This window comes from Bison bison, unplaced genomic scaffold (genome assembly GCF_000754665.1).
Source record: "Bison bison bison isolate TAMUID 2011002044 unplaced genomic scaffold, Bison_UMD1.0 scf7180017863994, whole genome shotgun sequence".
Classification (NCBI taxonomy): Eukaryota; Metazoa; Chordata; class Mammalia; order Artiodactyla; family Bovidae; genus Bison; species Bison bison.
In genome coordinates, this window is record NW_011494566.1 from 245,449 (window position 1) to 258,610 (window position 13,162).

The 13,162-nt window shown below is 35.8% G+C and overlaps 1 protein-coding gene across 1 annotated transcript in view; it reads right to left on the reverse strand.

Annotated features, from left to right (window-relative positions):
- The window catches only part of SUCLA2 (succinate-CoA ligase, ADP-forming, beta subunit), a 44,571-nt gene that overhangs the window by 24,436 nt on the left and 6,973 nt on the right, over window positions 1-13,162 (reverse strand). Inside the window, exons 2-4 of the mRNA XM_010834043.1 lie at window positions 11,509-11,689; window positions 4,887-4,986; window positions 4,541-4,703 (exon numbers count right to left, since the gene is read on the reverse strand). Of these exons, the coding sequence (XP_010832345.1) occupies window positions 4,541-4,703; window positions 4,887-4,986; window positions 11,509-11,689 (444 nt within the window). The remainder of the gene's footprint in view (window positions 1-4,540; window positions 4,704-4,886; window positions 4,987-11,508; window positions 11,690-13,162) is intronic.

The window sequence follows — 13,162 nt, forward strand, 5'->3', positions numbered from 1 at the left end:
CTCACATCCATACATGACCACTGGAAAAACCATAGCCTTGACTAGACGGACCTTTGTTGGCAAAGTAATGTCTCTGCTTTTGAATATGCTATCTAGGTTGGTCATAACTTTCCTTCCAAGGACTAAGCATCTTTTAATTTCATGGCTGCAATCACCATCTGCAGTGATTTTGAAGCCCAAAAAAATAATCTCTTAAGACTGGGATAACTTAAATTTCTAGAGTTGTACTAAACTAAATAATAAAAGTTTATTAAATAACTAGGTCATTTCCAAATAAAATAAGATTTTAAAACATTAATTACTGAACATTAACTTCCTCTTACAAAGTTTTTCTTACAGAAAAACGAAAGAGATTTTAAACTATTAATAAATACATTATATAATGTATAATATATTGATATATATAAATATAAATATATATTTATATGTAATAAATATATTCACCAATCTATAAAATGCTAATATATGACACTTTATAGTTGCTAAGGAAAAGCTAGATATATGCTTTTAATAAAAAGATATAAGATATGGCAAACTCAGATATACATTCCACATTTTTCCTGGGGGCCACTGCTCATTTAACAAACAATATAATTATTAAAATAACTTGGAAGTATGACAAGCCTATTTGGACAGAGCAGTGGCCCCTCATGAAAGAGAAATTACAGGCAGCTAAGGAACTTATAGATACACAACTAGAATTAAAGCATATTGAGGAATCTTGTTCTCCTTGGAACTCTCCTATTTTTGTTATAAAAAAGAAATCTAACAAATGGCGTCTCTTAACAGACCTCTACCCATCACACAAGGTATTAAGCTTTTATTTGGGCCACACCTCTTCGTGGTGAGGCTATACAACATGTTATAACTCACTTATTAGCTTGTTTTGCTGTAATGGGAACTCCTAGTTCTATAAAAACAGACAATGGCCCTGCCTGTATTTCTGGACACTTTAAACAATTTTTACAATCTTCTTCTATTAAACATATTACAGGTATTGCTTATAATCCACAGGTACAAGGTATAGTCAAACGAGCACATCACACACTAAAATTGCAAATAAAAAAATTTAAAAAGGGGGAATACACAGGAACCATACGGTAAAAGTGATTATTTACAACTCTCTGTCTCTTTATTATGGATCGCCTATGTTTTATAAGTCTGGAATTTTAATCTTTATCTTTGCTGAGAATAACTACAGTATATATGCCCACACCATGTTGATTAAAACACCTCTGCTCCATTAGAGCTTTGGTCCCCGTGTCTGTCTTTCTCTCTCTCTCTCTCAGGCTATTTCTTTGGAGCGCAGAGGCTCTCTAAGTTCACTTTCCTGCCCAAGCTTCTAAAACCCTCTTGAGAAGGTGCTCTGCACATTCACCCCATTGAGAGGGCGCCTGAGGCCTCTGTGAACAGAGCAAGCCCCATGCCAGGGGCTTTATTGGCTTTCTGCGTAAACCAAATAATATCAGCCTCTTTCTCTCTACTTTCTTTTCAGTCGACTTCAGACCACCAGGTTCCGGTCCATTAAAGGACCTCAACACTCTACAAACTTCAAATGAAAAGGCATTCTTCATTTCCTCCCTAGAAAGGCAATTCATAATTATAAGCTTTTACAGAGATCTAAAGAGAGAGGAAAAAATTCAGATTTAAGAGTCTATCTACTACTGTCCTCCTACTGAAGTATAATATAGATGAATTAATCTACAGATTAATACTATTTTATTCAAAAGAAGAGGTAGAATAAATAAACTTTTAGAGTTTATTTGAACATTTTATTTTAGTTTTACAGTCCTTTTCTTCTCATATCTACTAATAAGAGAAGTGAAGAGCCACATAAAATGCAGCGCTACTGGGGGAAAATAGTTAATATTAAATTCTCACTAAAGTAATGATTAGATCTCTAAGAGTTGGCTATAAGTTAGAGAAAAATCTAAAAAAATACAGAAGAAATTAAATATAGAAACTGAACTGCTTATAAACTGAACTGAAAGTGAACTGCTCTTTGTACTAATTCCCTGACTAATTAGAAAGAAACCCTCAAATTTGTAGTCAACTGTTCAGAAGAAAGCTTACATAGGAAAATAAGAAAGAGATCTGTTAAAACAATGGCTGTAGTTTTGCATATGGTCATGCCTGTTGAATGAATTGGTAGTTCAAATAATCTGCATTTCAACTCTGAAATTTTAGTGATAAACTTTCAGAACAGTAAGTTCTAGCAAAGAATTATAATTTCAAATAAATTAATAATGCTATTTTCACATTCTTAGCCTAAATTTCTCTTTTCTTGTCAGTCTTACGAAAGGTTTTGCCTTAAAATGGAACTGAATTTAAAATTATATGACAAAGAAGCCACTTCATATATCTCTTTTTAAAGAAATAAAAGTATGGAAAATAAAATTTGGAATTCTTGCAGCACATTTTATATCTAATCCAAGAAAGTAAAAAAAAAAAAAACTGACAGAGTTAAATGTACCATTCATTTACAGCAGCCTGCAATGTTTTACTAGAAAAATTAAGTAGCAAATATGATTTGTTAAATTAGATTTGTCTCAGCCCAAAAGTACCCAACGGGTACTAGGCAAATGTTAAGAAATTTTAAAGTGCCAAAATACTGAAGAGGAACTTAAAATCAATTTTGGGGGGCACATCAACCCTATGGTACATATCTGCTCAGGCTTCCTTATGTGATACACACTGAAGAAGACCAGTAGAGTTTATGATTCATCTCCTAAAAACAGATAAGCAACCAAATCAATTTTTTAAGAGCTATTAACTCAGAAGCATTTGACTTTAATTCAATCAAAATGTGCTTTTCTTTTTAATTTAAATGGCTGACTTATTTTTTGTTGTTTAATAAGCAACTGTCCACAGGGATTCCCAAAATAGCTCATTGTACCCCCAAAAGTAACACCAACCAACTCCACATTGGTCTAACATGATAGTATCAAACTACATTATAATGTCTTTGGCTGAATGGTTCAACTAGTACTACTAAATTTTCAGCATGAATTACTACAACTATGTATTACTTGTACAAATGAAATAAAAACAGTTTTCCTTAATAAGACTCTGAGTTCTCTGAAAATTCAAGTTCTTAAAATGAATTCAAATTTGATCATTTTCTCTATTGCTTTAACATATCTTTAATAAAACATATTCACAGTGTTACAGCTGTATCTTTAAAACACATTCAGATTGCTACATTTATTCCCATAAAAATGAGCTACTCTGAATGTGCAATATAACAGGACTCATTATTTCAAACTGTTTAGGCACATGTATCCTGTTCCTGGCTATAACAAAAAGTAAAAACATAATAACTAACAGAATGATAGATGTTGATATATAACATCACTGAAAAGGAAAAGAAAATGTAGAATAACATAAATGAATTTGTAAAAACATAATTTTTATAAATGTTTGTAATACACAAGATTACTGTCATGGGATTTCTAAGGCAACTTACAAAAGCAAATTCTATCACATGAAGAAACCTAGAGGTAAAGACATCACTTCCAAACAAAACAATGCTTTTTATCTTATATCCTGAGTGGGTTTTTACTACCATCTAGTGTTATACCTTAAGAAATACTTTCTTATAAAAATTAAAAGTTACAAAAGACATTTTATAATATCATTCAAAAATTATTAGAAGACTTAATTAAATGTTAAAAAAAACACAGTATGGAAAACAGCTATTTTTTAAAAGACATTTTATATAAGAAAATAGTTTCATGACTCTTAAAATTTATGTCATATTACCAATTATATAATTTAGTGATGTTCTACATCAAATCTTGACCAGGGCTACCAAATATGAACCCAGTCTTCAAAAGACAAGGTAGTTAGCACACAGATTCAGCTCATAAAACTTAACCAATGCACTCAGAAAGCCAGATAATTATACTATAAAATGACTCAACACCCTCTCCAAGCACAGGATCTACGAAAGAAATTTCTCTTCCCATGATGCCTTAAATTCATTGCTAGCATATTAAGTTCCACAAAGAAAGCAAGGTAGAATAAGGTTATGTTTTTTAGAAGCATACTGTTTGCTACTGAATGTCTTCCTTGAATTTATCCAGTAGCAGGTCATCATGAAACAAACCTCAAAGTATAAAAATACCAAAAAGCTGAAAAAGACAAAGATGAAGCCAGGGGTACACATTCTCTTAGTGGATACAGAGACTTTCTCTTTGGTTAGACTATTTTACTGTGCTAGAAGTTATTTTCTCAGTTTATGGAATCTAAAGGTGAATCAGAGATGATTTAAGCTGCTCTTATCAAATTAACAATTTAGAAATTCTGTGGGTTTTATTTCAGCATGGTTTTACCTACAATTTTTATTACAAGATTCTATTAAGTTTTATGGCATTAATCATGTTGTTTTTTTAAACAAAAACATTGTTCTCCTGACATACACAAATAGATTATGGACCATACCTTTTTAATCTTTCCCATACAAATAGAAATAATGATCAACTTTTGAAACTGAATGTAATAAGATCATCCTAAATGTATCATGTCTACAATTACTCACTTGAAATGACCTTTCCATTGTGATTGCAAAGTAGTATTCTCTCCTGGGATATCTTCGTTCACAAACCAATACTTGATTGCATATCCTGCCCTTTTCTCCTGTTTGCTTGGTAAACAACTTTTTCCCAATCATTTGTGAGGAAACAGCTTTTGCTTCTTCTGGACTAAAATAAGAAAAAGAACTCAAACTCTTTTCTCCTCCAAGTGAGATAAATATAAGCACATGACAGCCAAAACCTTATCTCGCCTACTACTTAAATCTCAATATTTTTATCAATTCAATAAGGGCATCTTTTATAATATTCATTATTTCTTTAATAGTGATGATTTAAAAAAAAAAAACTTACGAGAAAACTATCTTCACTCCTCCTTTGAGGCCACTTTCAAATGTTCCTTTTCCTCTGCCACCAGCCAAAACTTGCGCCTTTATCACAACATCTTTTGAACCTAGAAGAAAAACACTTCTATTAGATACGAAGCATGGAGCAGCACACAACACACAATACTTTGCTATTAAACATACATATTTAGCAACCTTACTAAACGTAGTAAATTAAAGATCCATTTACCCACAATGTTGAAAAATGAGGCACTCCATGTACATAGATTTTCTAGATTAGGACACTAAAATATTCACCACCTAAAGATTCACAAACTTAAAAAAATCAGCCACTCATTAAACCATTTCTTAAGCATACTGAAAACAAGTTTACCTTTATCTGGTACTTTAAATATTAATTACTCTGCAAGGTACTAAATTTACAAAATTGAGAGTCAAATACCTTCCTAACAGTTTCCTCCCTCCCTGCTGCTACTGCTGCTAAGTAGCTTCAGTCCTGTCCGACTCTGTGAGACCCCACAGACGGCAGCCCACCAGGCTCCCCCGTCCCTGGGATTCTCCAGGCATGAACACTGGAGTGGGTTGCCATTTCCTCCTCCAATGCATGAAAGTGAAAAGTCAAAGTGAAGTCGCTTAGTCGTGTCCGACTCTTAGCGACCCCATGGACTGCAGCCTACCAGGCTCCTCCGCCCATGGGATTCTCCAGGCAAGGGTACTGGAGTGGGGTGCCATTGCCTTCTCCATCCTCCCTCCCTATTGATATGTAACCTTCCTATCCTATGAAACTTTGAGGTATAAATGCTGCTTTGAGTAGAAATGTACCATGACTTTGAGGGAAAGTTCCACTACTGATACCAGCTCACATCATCCCACTGACACTCTCCAGCTGTACTGTTGTGAGGGGGCTGACAGGAATTAAGGCATGTTAACCCAAAGATTCCAGAATATTATGCTTCCAAGTCTTTAAGACATTTTTTTCAGCAAGTAATTGAATTTTTCTTCTTTAACAGGTAAACTGATCTCTTTTCTTTCCTTTTCTAACATGATGAAGAAAATTATCAAACTAGCTATTTAGCTTAGGTACTACTCTTCATGATTCAGAGCAACACTTTTTAGAGGTGCATTCTGTCTCCCAAGACAGGTAGAATTTCAGAGCCTCCTCATTTCACGTCTCAGAGTATTTTGCCCATACTCAGGTGGTGCAGTGTTACCGCCTGAATCTGCAGAATCCACCTGCCAGTGCAGAAGACAAGGGTTTGATCCCTGGGTGGGGAAGAGCCCCTGGAGGAAGAAATGGCAACCACTCCAGTATTCTCGCCTGGAAAAATCCATGGACAGAGGAACCCGGTGGGCTACGGTCCATAGGGTCTCAAAGTCATGACTGAGCACAGATGCATGCTCAGTTACACTGTTAAACTGTTACAGCAGTGTAACATCACTATTACATTACGAAAAACAATTACCCTTTGAGGTCAGGATTAAGGACATTGTTATATTATTTGTTGTATCCTCAGCATGAAGAGGTCCCTGGGAAGTAACGACCACTCCATAAGTGTGTATCTGAATAGGCTAAAGATGGGAATTCTACCACCAGGAAAGGCCATCTCTAACATGCATGCATATACCAAGCCAAATGAGAGGGCACCCTCACCTGATCAAGGAGGTAACAAATACAGATTGTGATCAAATAAGAAATGATCAAAAGTAACTTCCCTGGGAGTTACAGGCAGAGTCCTTACAATGGCCTCAAGGCTCCATGTAATCCCCTAGAACCCCTGCCCCTTGTATTACATCCCCCTCGCTGTTCACACACCAGCTACTCTAGTCTTTCTGGTCCTGAGCATGTTCCTCTCTTCCTTCAGGATCTGGCTCCCAGCAACCTCTCTCCCTGGAATACTCTGCATACAGGTATCCATTTAGGAGAGGTACCCATTCCTTTTCAGTTTTTCTTTAAGTCTAAATTGTCCATGAGGTTCAGGTTCACCCTGATCACTCTACTTAACACTCTGACTGCCCACCACCAATCCGCCTTACCCTGATCTTTTTTTTTTTTAATAGAAGCCATTGCCTTCAAACATAATTTCTCGTGTTTATTATTTTTATTTTGCTCCCTCACTAGAATGTAGACTCCAGAAGGGCAGAATCTTGTTCAGTGATATTTACAAGATCCTGGGAGAGTTCCTAGTACACAATATATTCTGAATGATGAATAAAAGAACAGTTACAAATCAAGAGAATTCTTATGAATCCAGATTTTCCACTGTTCTTGAAAAATCTGAATTGGAAATCCTGGGCCCTACACCCAGAAATGACTAAAAGTGTTTTGTTTACATAAGACATTATTTCAATTTGCCACAGTCCCCACCATTCCCAAATGTAACAACTAATTTTAGATAAAGATTAGATAAAGTTGAGAAATTTCCTTAAAACTGACAATCATTTCCTTATTGAGAAGACAACAGGTAGCCTCAGGGACTACAGCAAATTAAAGTGCATGCCCAAATTATTGATAAAAGCAGCAGCCACTAGTCATTTTACCTGTTTCTGATTACCTGTTGAGTCAGTTTTCCAGTACTTAAATATTCATTTAAATCCAAAGAGGATATCTGTAATCCAAACAGTATAAATGTAATATAAAAATGGACAACAGTTAAACTGGTGCTTTGCTGGGCTAAATTCAAACATTCCTATTCATCAAGCTGGGAACTTAACATACTGATGTATTAAGTAAGAGTAATGAAGTTCTATTTCTTCAAAAACATTTTACAAAACAGAAAGCTCTTCCCCCAAAGTGTCAATTTTTGTTTTCTTAGGAAAATAAACTCCTTAAGGGCACAAAAGATTCTTCAAAAGTTACTTCTAAATAAGTCCTTCAAAACAAAAGAAGAGAGAAAAAAAAACCACACACACACACAAGTAATGACATACAATCTCATCATCTAGCAAAACAGGGAGAATTAGAAGATAAATCTGAGGACAAATGATTGAAAGAAGATTTTATTCAATTCCATTAATTCAATCAACAGTTACATCTACATACGAGATAACTGTGCTAGAGTTCTTGATACAACAATGAGCAGAGAGCTCAGTCTTACTGGATTTGGCCCTTTCTCTAGTCAGACAAGAGCAAAATTTGTGGGTCTCAAGATTATTTTTAAAGTATATTCACCATCCCTCCTAGCTTTTGACATTGACATTGACAAGTCGCTCAGTTGTGCCCTCTTTGAGACCCCTTTGAGACTCTTTGAGACCCTATGGACTGTAGCCTACCAGGCTCCTCTGTCCATGGGATTTTCCAGGCAAGAGTACTGGAGTGGGTTGCCATTTCCTTCTCCAAGGGATCTTCCTGACCCAAGGATTGAACCCGGGTCTCCCACACTGTAGCCAGATGCTTTACCATCTGAGCCATGAGGGAATCTAGTCATTCACAAATGTTGTTAAGCACTCCTCATACACAGTCATCTAGTAAGACATCGGTAAAAGGAAAAGGAGGCAAAGTCCTGTTGTATGCCAAAAGAAATCTGCCTCCAGGCGGACATTCACTCATTGGCACCCTCCACATGTTTATTTATCCAGTGAGAAATTCTATCTCAACTATACTAGAATCCAAACTATATTTCTACAATCAACAGGGAAATCATAAGAATTCTACCAAATGCCTTAGTGAAATCATGTTTTCTTAAAGCAGTAACTGTAAGGAGGAGATGGGAACCTGCTCTTAGAACTGACCCCAAATGATAACTATTTCATTTTTCTGTACTTAACAACTCTTTGATAATCCATTCCAGAAATGCCTCCATTATCTTCCAACTCATCACCCTTCATTGTATGGACTCCTATGAGTCTTAAAATACTGGAATTAGATTTCTTTCCAACCATTCTCCTATCCCTAACTTCAATTATTCACAATAGGTAAAACTTGCCCCTAGGGCAGTGTTTTCAAACTTTTATCACATCATGCCAGAAAATGATAGAATTTGTAGGGAATACTGGGGAAAGAGGTCAGAGCTCTTTTGGAAGGAGTTATCAGCTACAGGGCTCAGTGGTCCCAGGCCTCATGCTAACCAGACTTCTCTTGCCACCCACAGGACTGAAGGGAAGCAATACTTTGTCACATCTGTAACACATTTTTGCCCTAAGTTTATCAGTTGGTGAGGTAAGACTTGAAAAAAAAAAAAATGGGAATTAACATTTTATGAATTTTGGAGTAACTGAGAAGCAAAAATCAGCCAAAATCAGCACTGAAAATTGCTAGCTAGATGGAAAGAATCAGGTGTATTTCTAGCATACCTCATAACACAACTTGTACAATTACATCCCATAATCGGTATCTTCTGATATTAATGACTCACCACAAAAAACAAAATTGTTTCAACATTCTTCAAACAGCTATGAAATGCATCTTTTAAAATGTAGTGTTTCTGATTCTTTAGATTTAAAGGTCCTATTTGTCACTAATCCCGCTCCATATGACAATCATCATTTGCAGCCTTCTTTGACAAAAGCACACTTTCTAGATAAACATGATGCCTTCTGTTCCAAGGGCCTCAAAATCAGAGCTGCTTATCTGCTCCTTACTACTTCTAAGTCCTGGATCCAGAGAACTTGCCAGAAATTTCACAGCTATAATATATCCTACATATTAACTATTCTTTCTTCCACAGCTAGAAATCATTAAAGATTTTTACAGTGAGTAAATAAATCGAGAGACTGGCATCTGAATAAATCCTGCTTGTTTTATGAAAAAGTCTGTACATAGATTTTTTTTTTTTGACAACATAGTGAAATTTGACTAAATGAGAAAATATACAGAAAACTAAGAAAACCAATTATAATAATTTGGAAGCAGAAAAAAGAAACACTAGCTTTAACTGACTTCATTAAATCTGGCCCTTTTATCACATAAAGTGTATGGGAAACACTTTATGCCTTCAGCTTTATGAAAAAGGAAAGAACTAGTAAACAAAAAATGAATCACTCAAAAAATTAACAAAATTAAAAGAAGAAAATCAAAAGTCTGAAATTCATCCTTAAGTACAGAAGGGTAGAATAAGAAAAACTTTTGCTTCCTAGTTATCTGGGTTTTCTTTAGAAATTAACATTTAGGTCACATATCTAAGACTGAATCTCAAGAGGGTAGTTATTAAAAAGTGCCTTTGCAAGAAATACTACAGAAATATAATCATGAGTTTTCTTTAAGCCGTGACCCTTAAAAGCCTCTAATATACATAATGTTTTAAAGGTTAAAATGAGGTACATCTTTTACCATGGACAAGTTCAAACTTCAGGTTACCATTAATTAACAAAAATTTCCCCCAAATTAGTATGAATTTACATCAGACTTTTACTAATAAAAAGAAGTTTGTTTGTAATCTGAATAAAAAGAACTGTTTTTCTGATTAAGAATAAACAAAACTGCAAATTAAAAATCATACTTCCAAGACAAGGAAATCAAGAGTGCCCCATTCAAAAACATATCATATGATATATGACAACCTTCTAGTCTTCTACATGCTTTCACTTTTGAAACAAAAACCCATCCTAGAAACAAGTAAGTATAAATAGAGACAAAAACTTTTACAATTTTCAACAGTTTAAAATGTTCCACATCTTTCCTAAAAAAAATAATAAAAGCAAAGTCTTCACCAAAGCACATTGAAAAGCATATTAATCAAATGTACATACAAGAGAGATTTAAGTACTACTAAAAGAAACTGCAGTGTATAGCTAGTACATTACTCATTAACATGTTCTCTTATTAGATGCTTAAAAATATAAAGCATACTTTCCAAACTCCAAAAAATTTATTTTTAATTGAGATTAACATAAATTCAAATTAATCAAAGCTACTAAGGTTTATATTATCAATAAAAGAATCTAATAAACATGGGTATTTTATTTAATTCATTTATTTAATTCATTTAAAAATATTAACATTTATATTGATTACCTAAGTGTCAGGCCGTCTTCTAAGAGACTGGGGTCTATCAGTGAATAAAAGACAAAGAAACCCTGCTCTCATAGAGCTTACATTCTAATGCTAAACTTCTTTTTTTCTCCTTCTGATTCTCTATTTTTCATGTCCAAAAAAAAAGACGGGGAAACACTGTACCTCTCTTTGTGTTCTCAGTCACTCAGTCATATCTGACTCTTTGTGACCACATGGACTGCAGCCTGCCAGGCTCCTCTGTCTGGGGAATTTTCCAAGAAATACTGGAGCCGGTTGCCATTTCCTACTCCAGGGGATCTTCTCGACCAAGTCTCTTGGGTCTCCTGCACTGGCAGGCAGATTCTTTACCATTGTGCCACCTGGGAAGCCCCAGACTTCTCTTTACAAATACATAAACAGCTAAGATCTTTCACCATTCCCTGAAGAATCAACACAGCCAGAATTTCCTTCCCTAAAGGACTTCAGCTCAAAAAACTAAAAACAGGACTTCAACTTCTTGAAGCTTTGATTCTTAAGTTATGGGCACTATGGGAGCTCAGAAAATCTCAATAATTTTAGCATGTCAACAATTGTCTTCTCTTTTACATTAATAAAACTTATTTTTAAAAATATAAAAGAAAAGCCAAAAGTTGTTATTAAGCCAGAATCTTATCTGAGAACCTATTTCTTAATTTAGTACCTAATTTTTTGGCAATTGCATAAGCTTCATCTGGTGACTTAGCCACATGTCCTTTGGGAATGGAGACGCCAGCTTCCTGCAACAATTCCATACTCAGGTATTCATGCAGCGAGAGATTCCTTTGCTGTTGATGCTGTATTTGGACTCCATGGTTGTTAAACAATCCAGAGCTTCCCAGGACCTAGAGAAATCGGGGACATATTTATATAAAGAGTGATTTAGCAGGAATTCTTGTTAAAAACACTTTAAAATACTTTAGAGTACTTGATTCTTCAAAACTATAACAAAATTGTCATAGTAAAACATCAAAATATCATATTCAGAGTAAATTACAGCACAAAACTAACAACTAAATCTACTAGCTAAATGTCAAAAGTGACCCTTATAGTTTTAACTTTTTCCTCATTATCTTAGTTTTTAACTTTCATTTGAGCTTTACTACCATATCCCTAATGATCTACAGAGCATTTCTCTCTCAAAGCCAAATTCTGCAGATCTAAAACCAATCTCCTATTTCCACCAAATCAAAAATCCTTCCCATCTTTCTTCTCTCCATCATTCCTCCAGCACCTAACAAATTGCCTGACACGAGAGATGAGGCACCTGTATGATGTGGTACCATCAATCTTTCATACATTCAAAATTCAAACCCCGACTTCATCAGCACTGCACATCGTGGTGTGCCGCCCAGATCCCCTCTCAGGACCAAGGCATTCATAGCCCCAGCTGCTGGGAGGGCTGGCAGCCGACAGGCCTCAGCTGAGTCCGCTCATTGGAGCCTTTCTGCCCAAAGTCATACTCCTTTCCCACTGTCAGCCTATAGCCAACGACTGGCCAATGAGAGTTAAAGTAGGGATGTAAAAACCTCGTGTGCGTGTGCATGTGCATGCTCAGTGGCTCAGTCAGTCGGGTGCGACTCTTTGTGACCCTATGAACTGAGGCCGCCAGGATCCTCTGTCCATGGGACTCTACAGGCAAGAATACTCGAAAACTTGGGTTGCCATGCCCTCTCCAGGGAATCTTCCAGACCTAGGGATCGAATCCACGTCTCTTATGTCTCCTGCGTTAGCAGATGAGTTCTTTACCGCTAAGGCACCAGGGAAGCCCAAATACCTGGCACCTCACCTCAATTTGGGACAATTCAGGATCATCCTATTGCAGACCTCCCACAGGAAGAGCAGAGGTCCCACTGCACTGCACTGGAGTTGCAGTCAATCCTCCTTCCTTCACTCTCCCACAGGTATCGATCCTGAGATCACTTTTAATAAACTTCCTCCATGAAACTCTCCATTGAATACTCGGCAAATTACAATCTGCAATATCATCTTTAACGCATTCCTTCTAAACTATTCCCTTTAAAAACCCCTTCAGGTGTACGTGCTTCACAAACAGTCAAAGCTTCTAAGAAAGAAATGACCCACCAACCTCCCTTTTTCAATCTATGTAAAACATTCATTCACTCAAAAACTCACTGAGCACCTAGACACTGGAAATAGGTCAACCCAACAAAACCCTTGCATCTAAAGCTTACAGTCTAGTATGTATTTGTATGTCGGGGGTTGGGGGAGGCATAAACAATAAAAAAAGAATATATGCCAAACAGCAGTAAGAGTAAAAAACCTAGAAAATTAAAAAATAAGAAGTCCTATTTTAT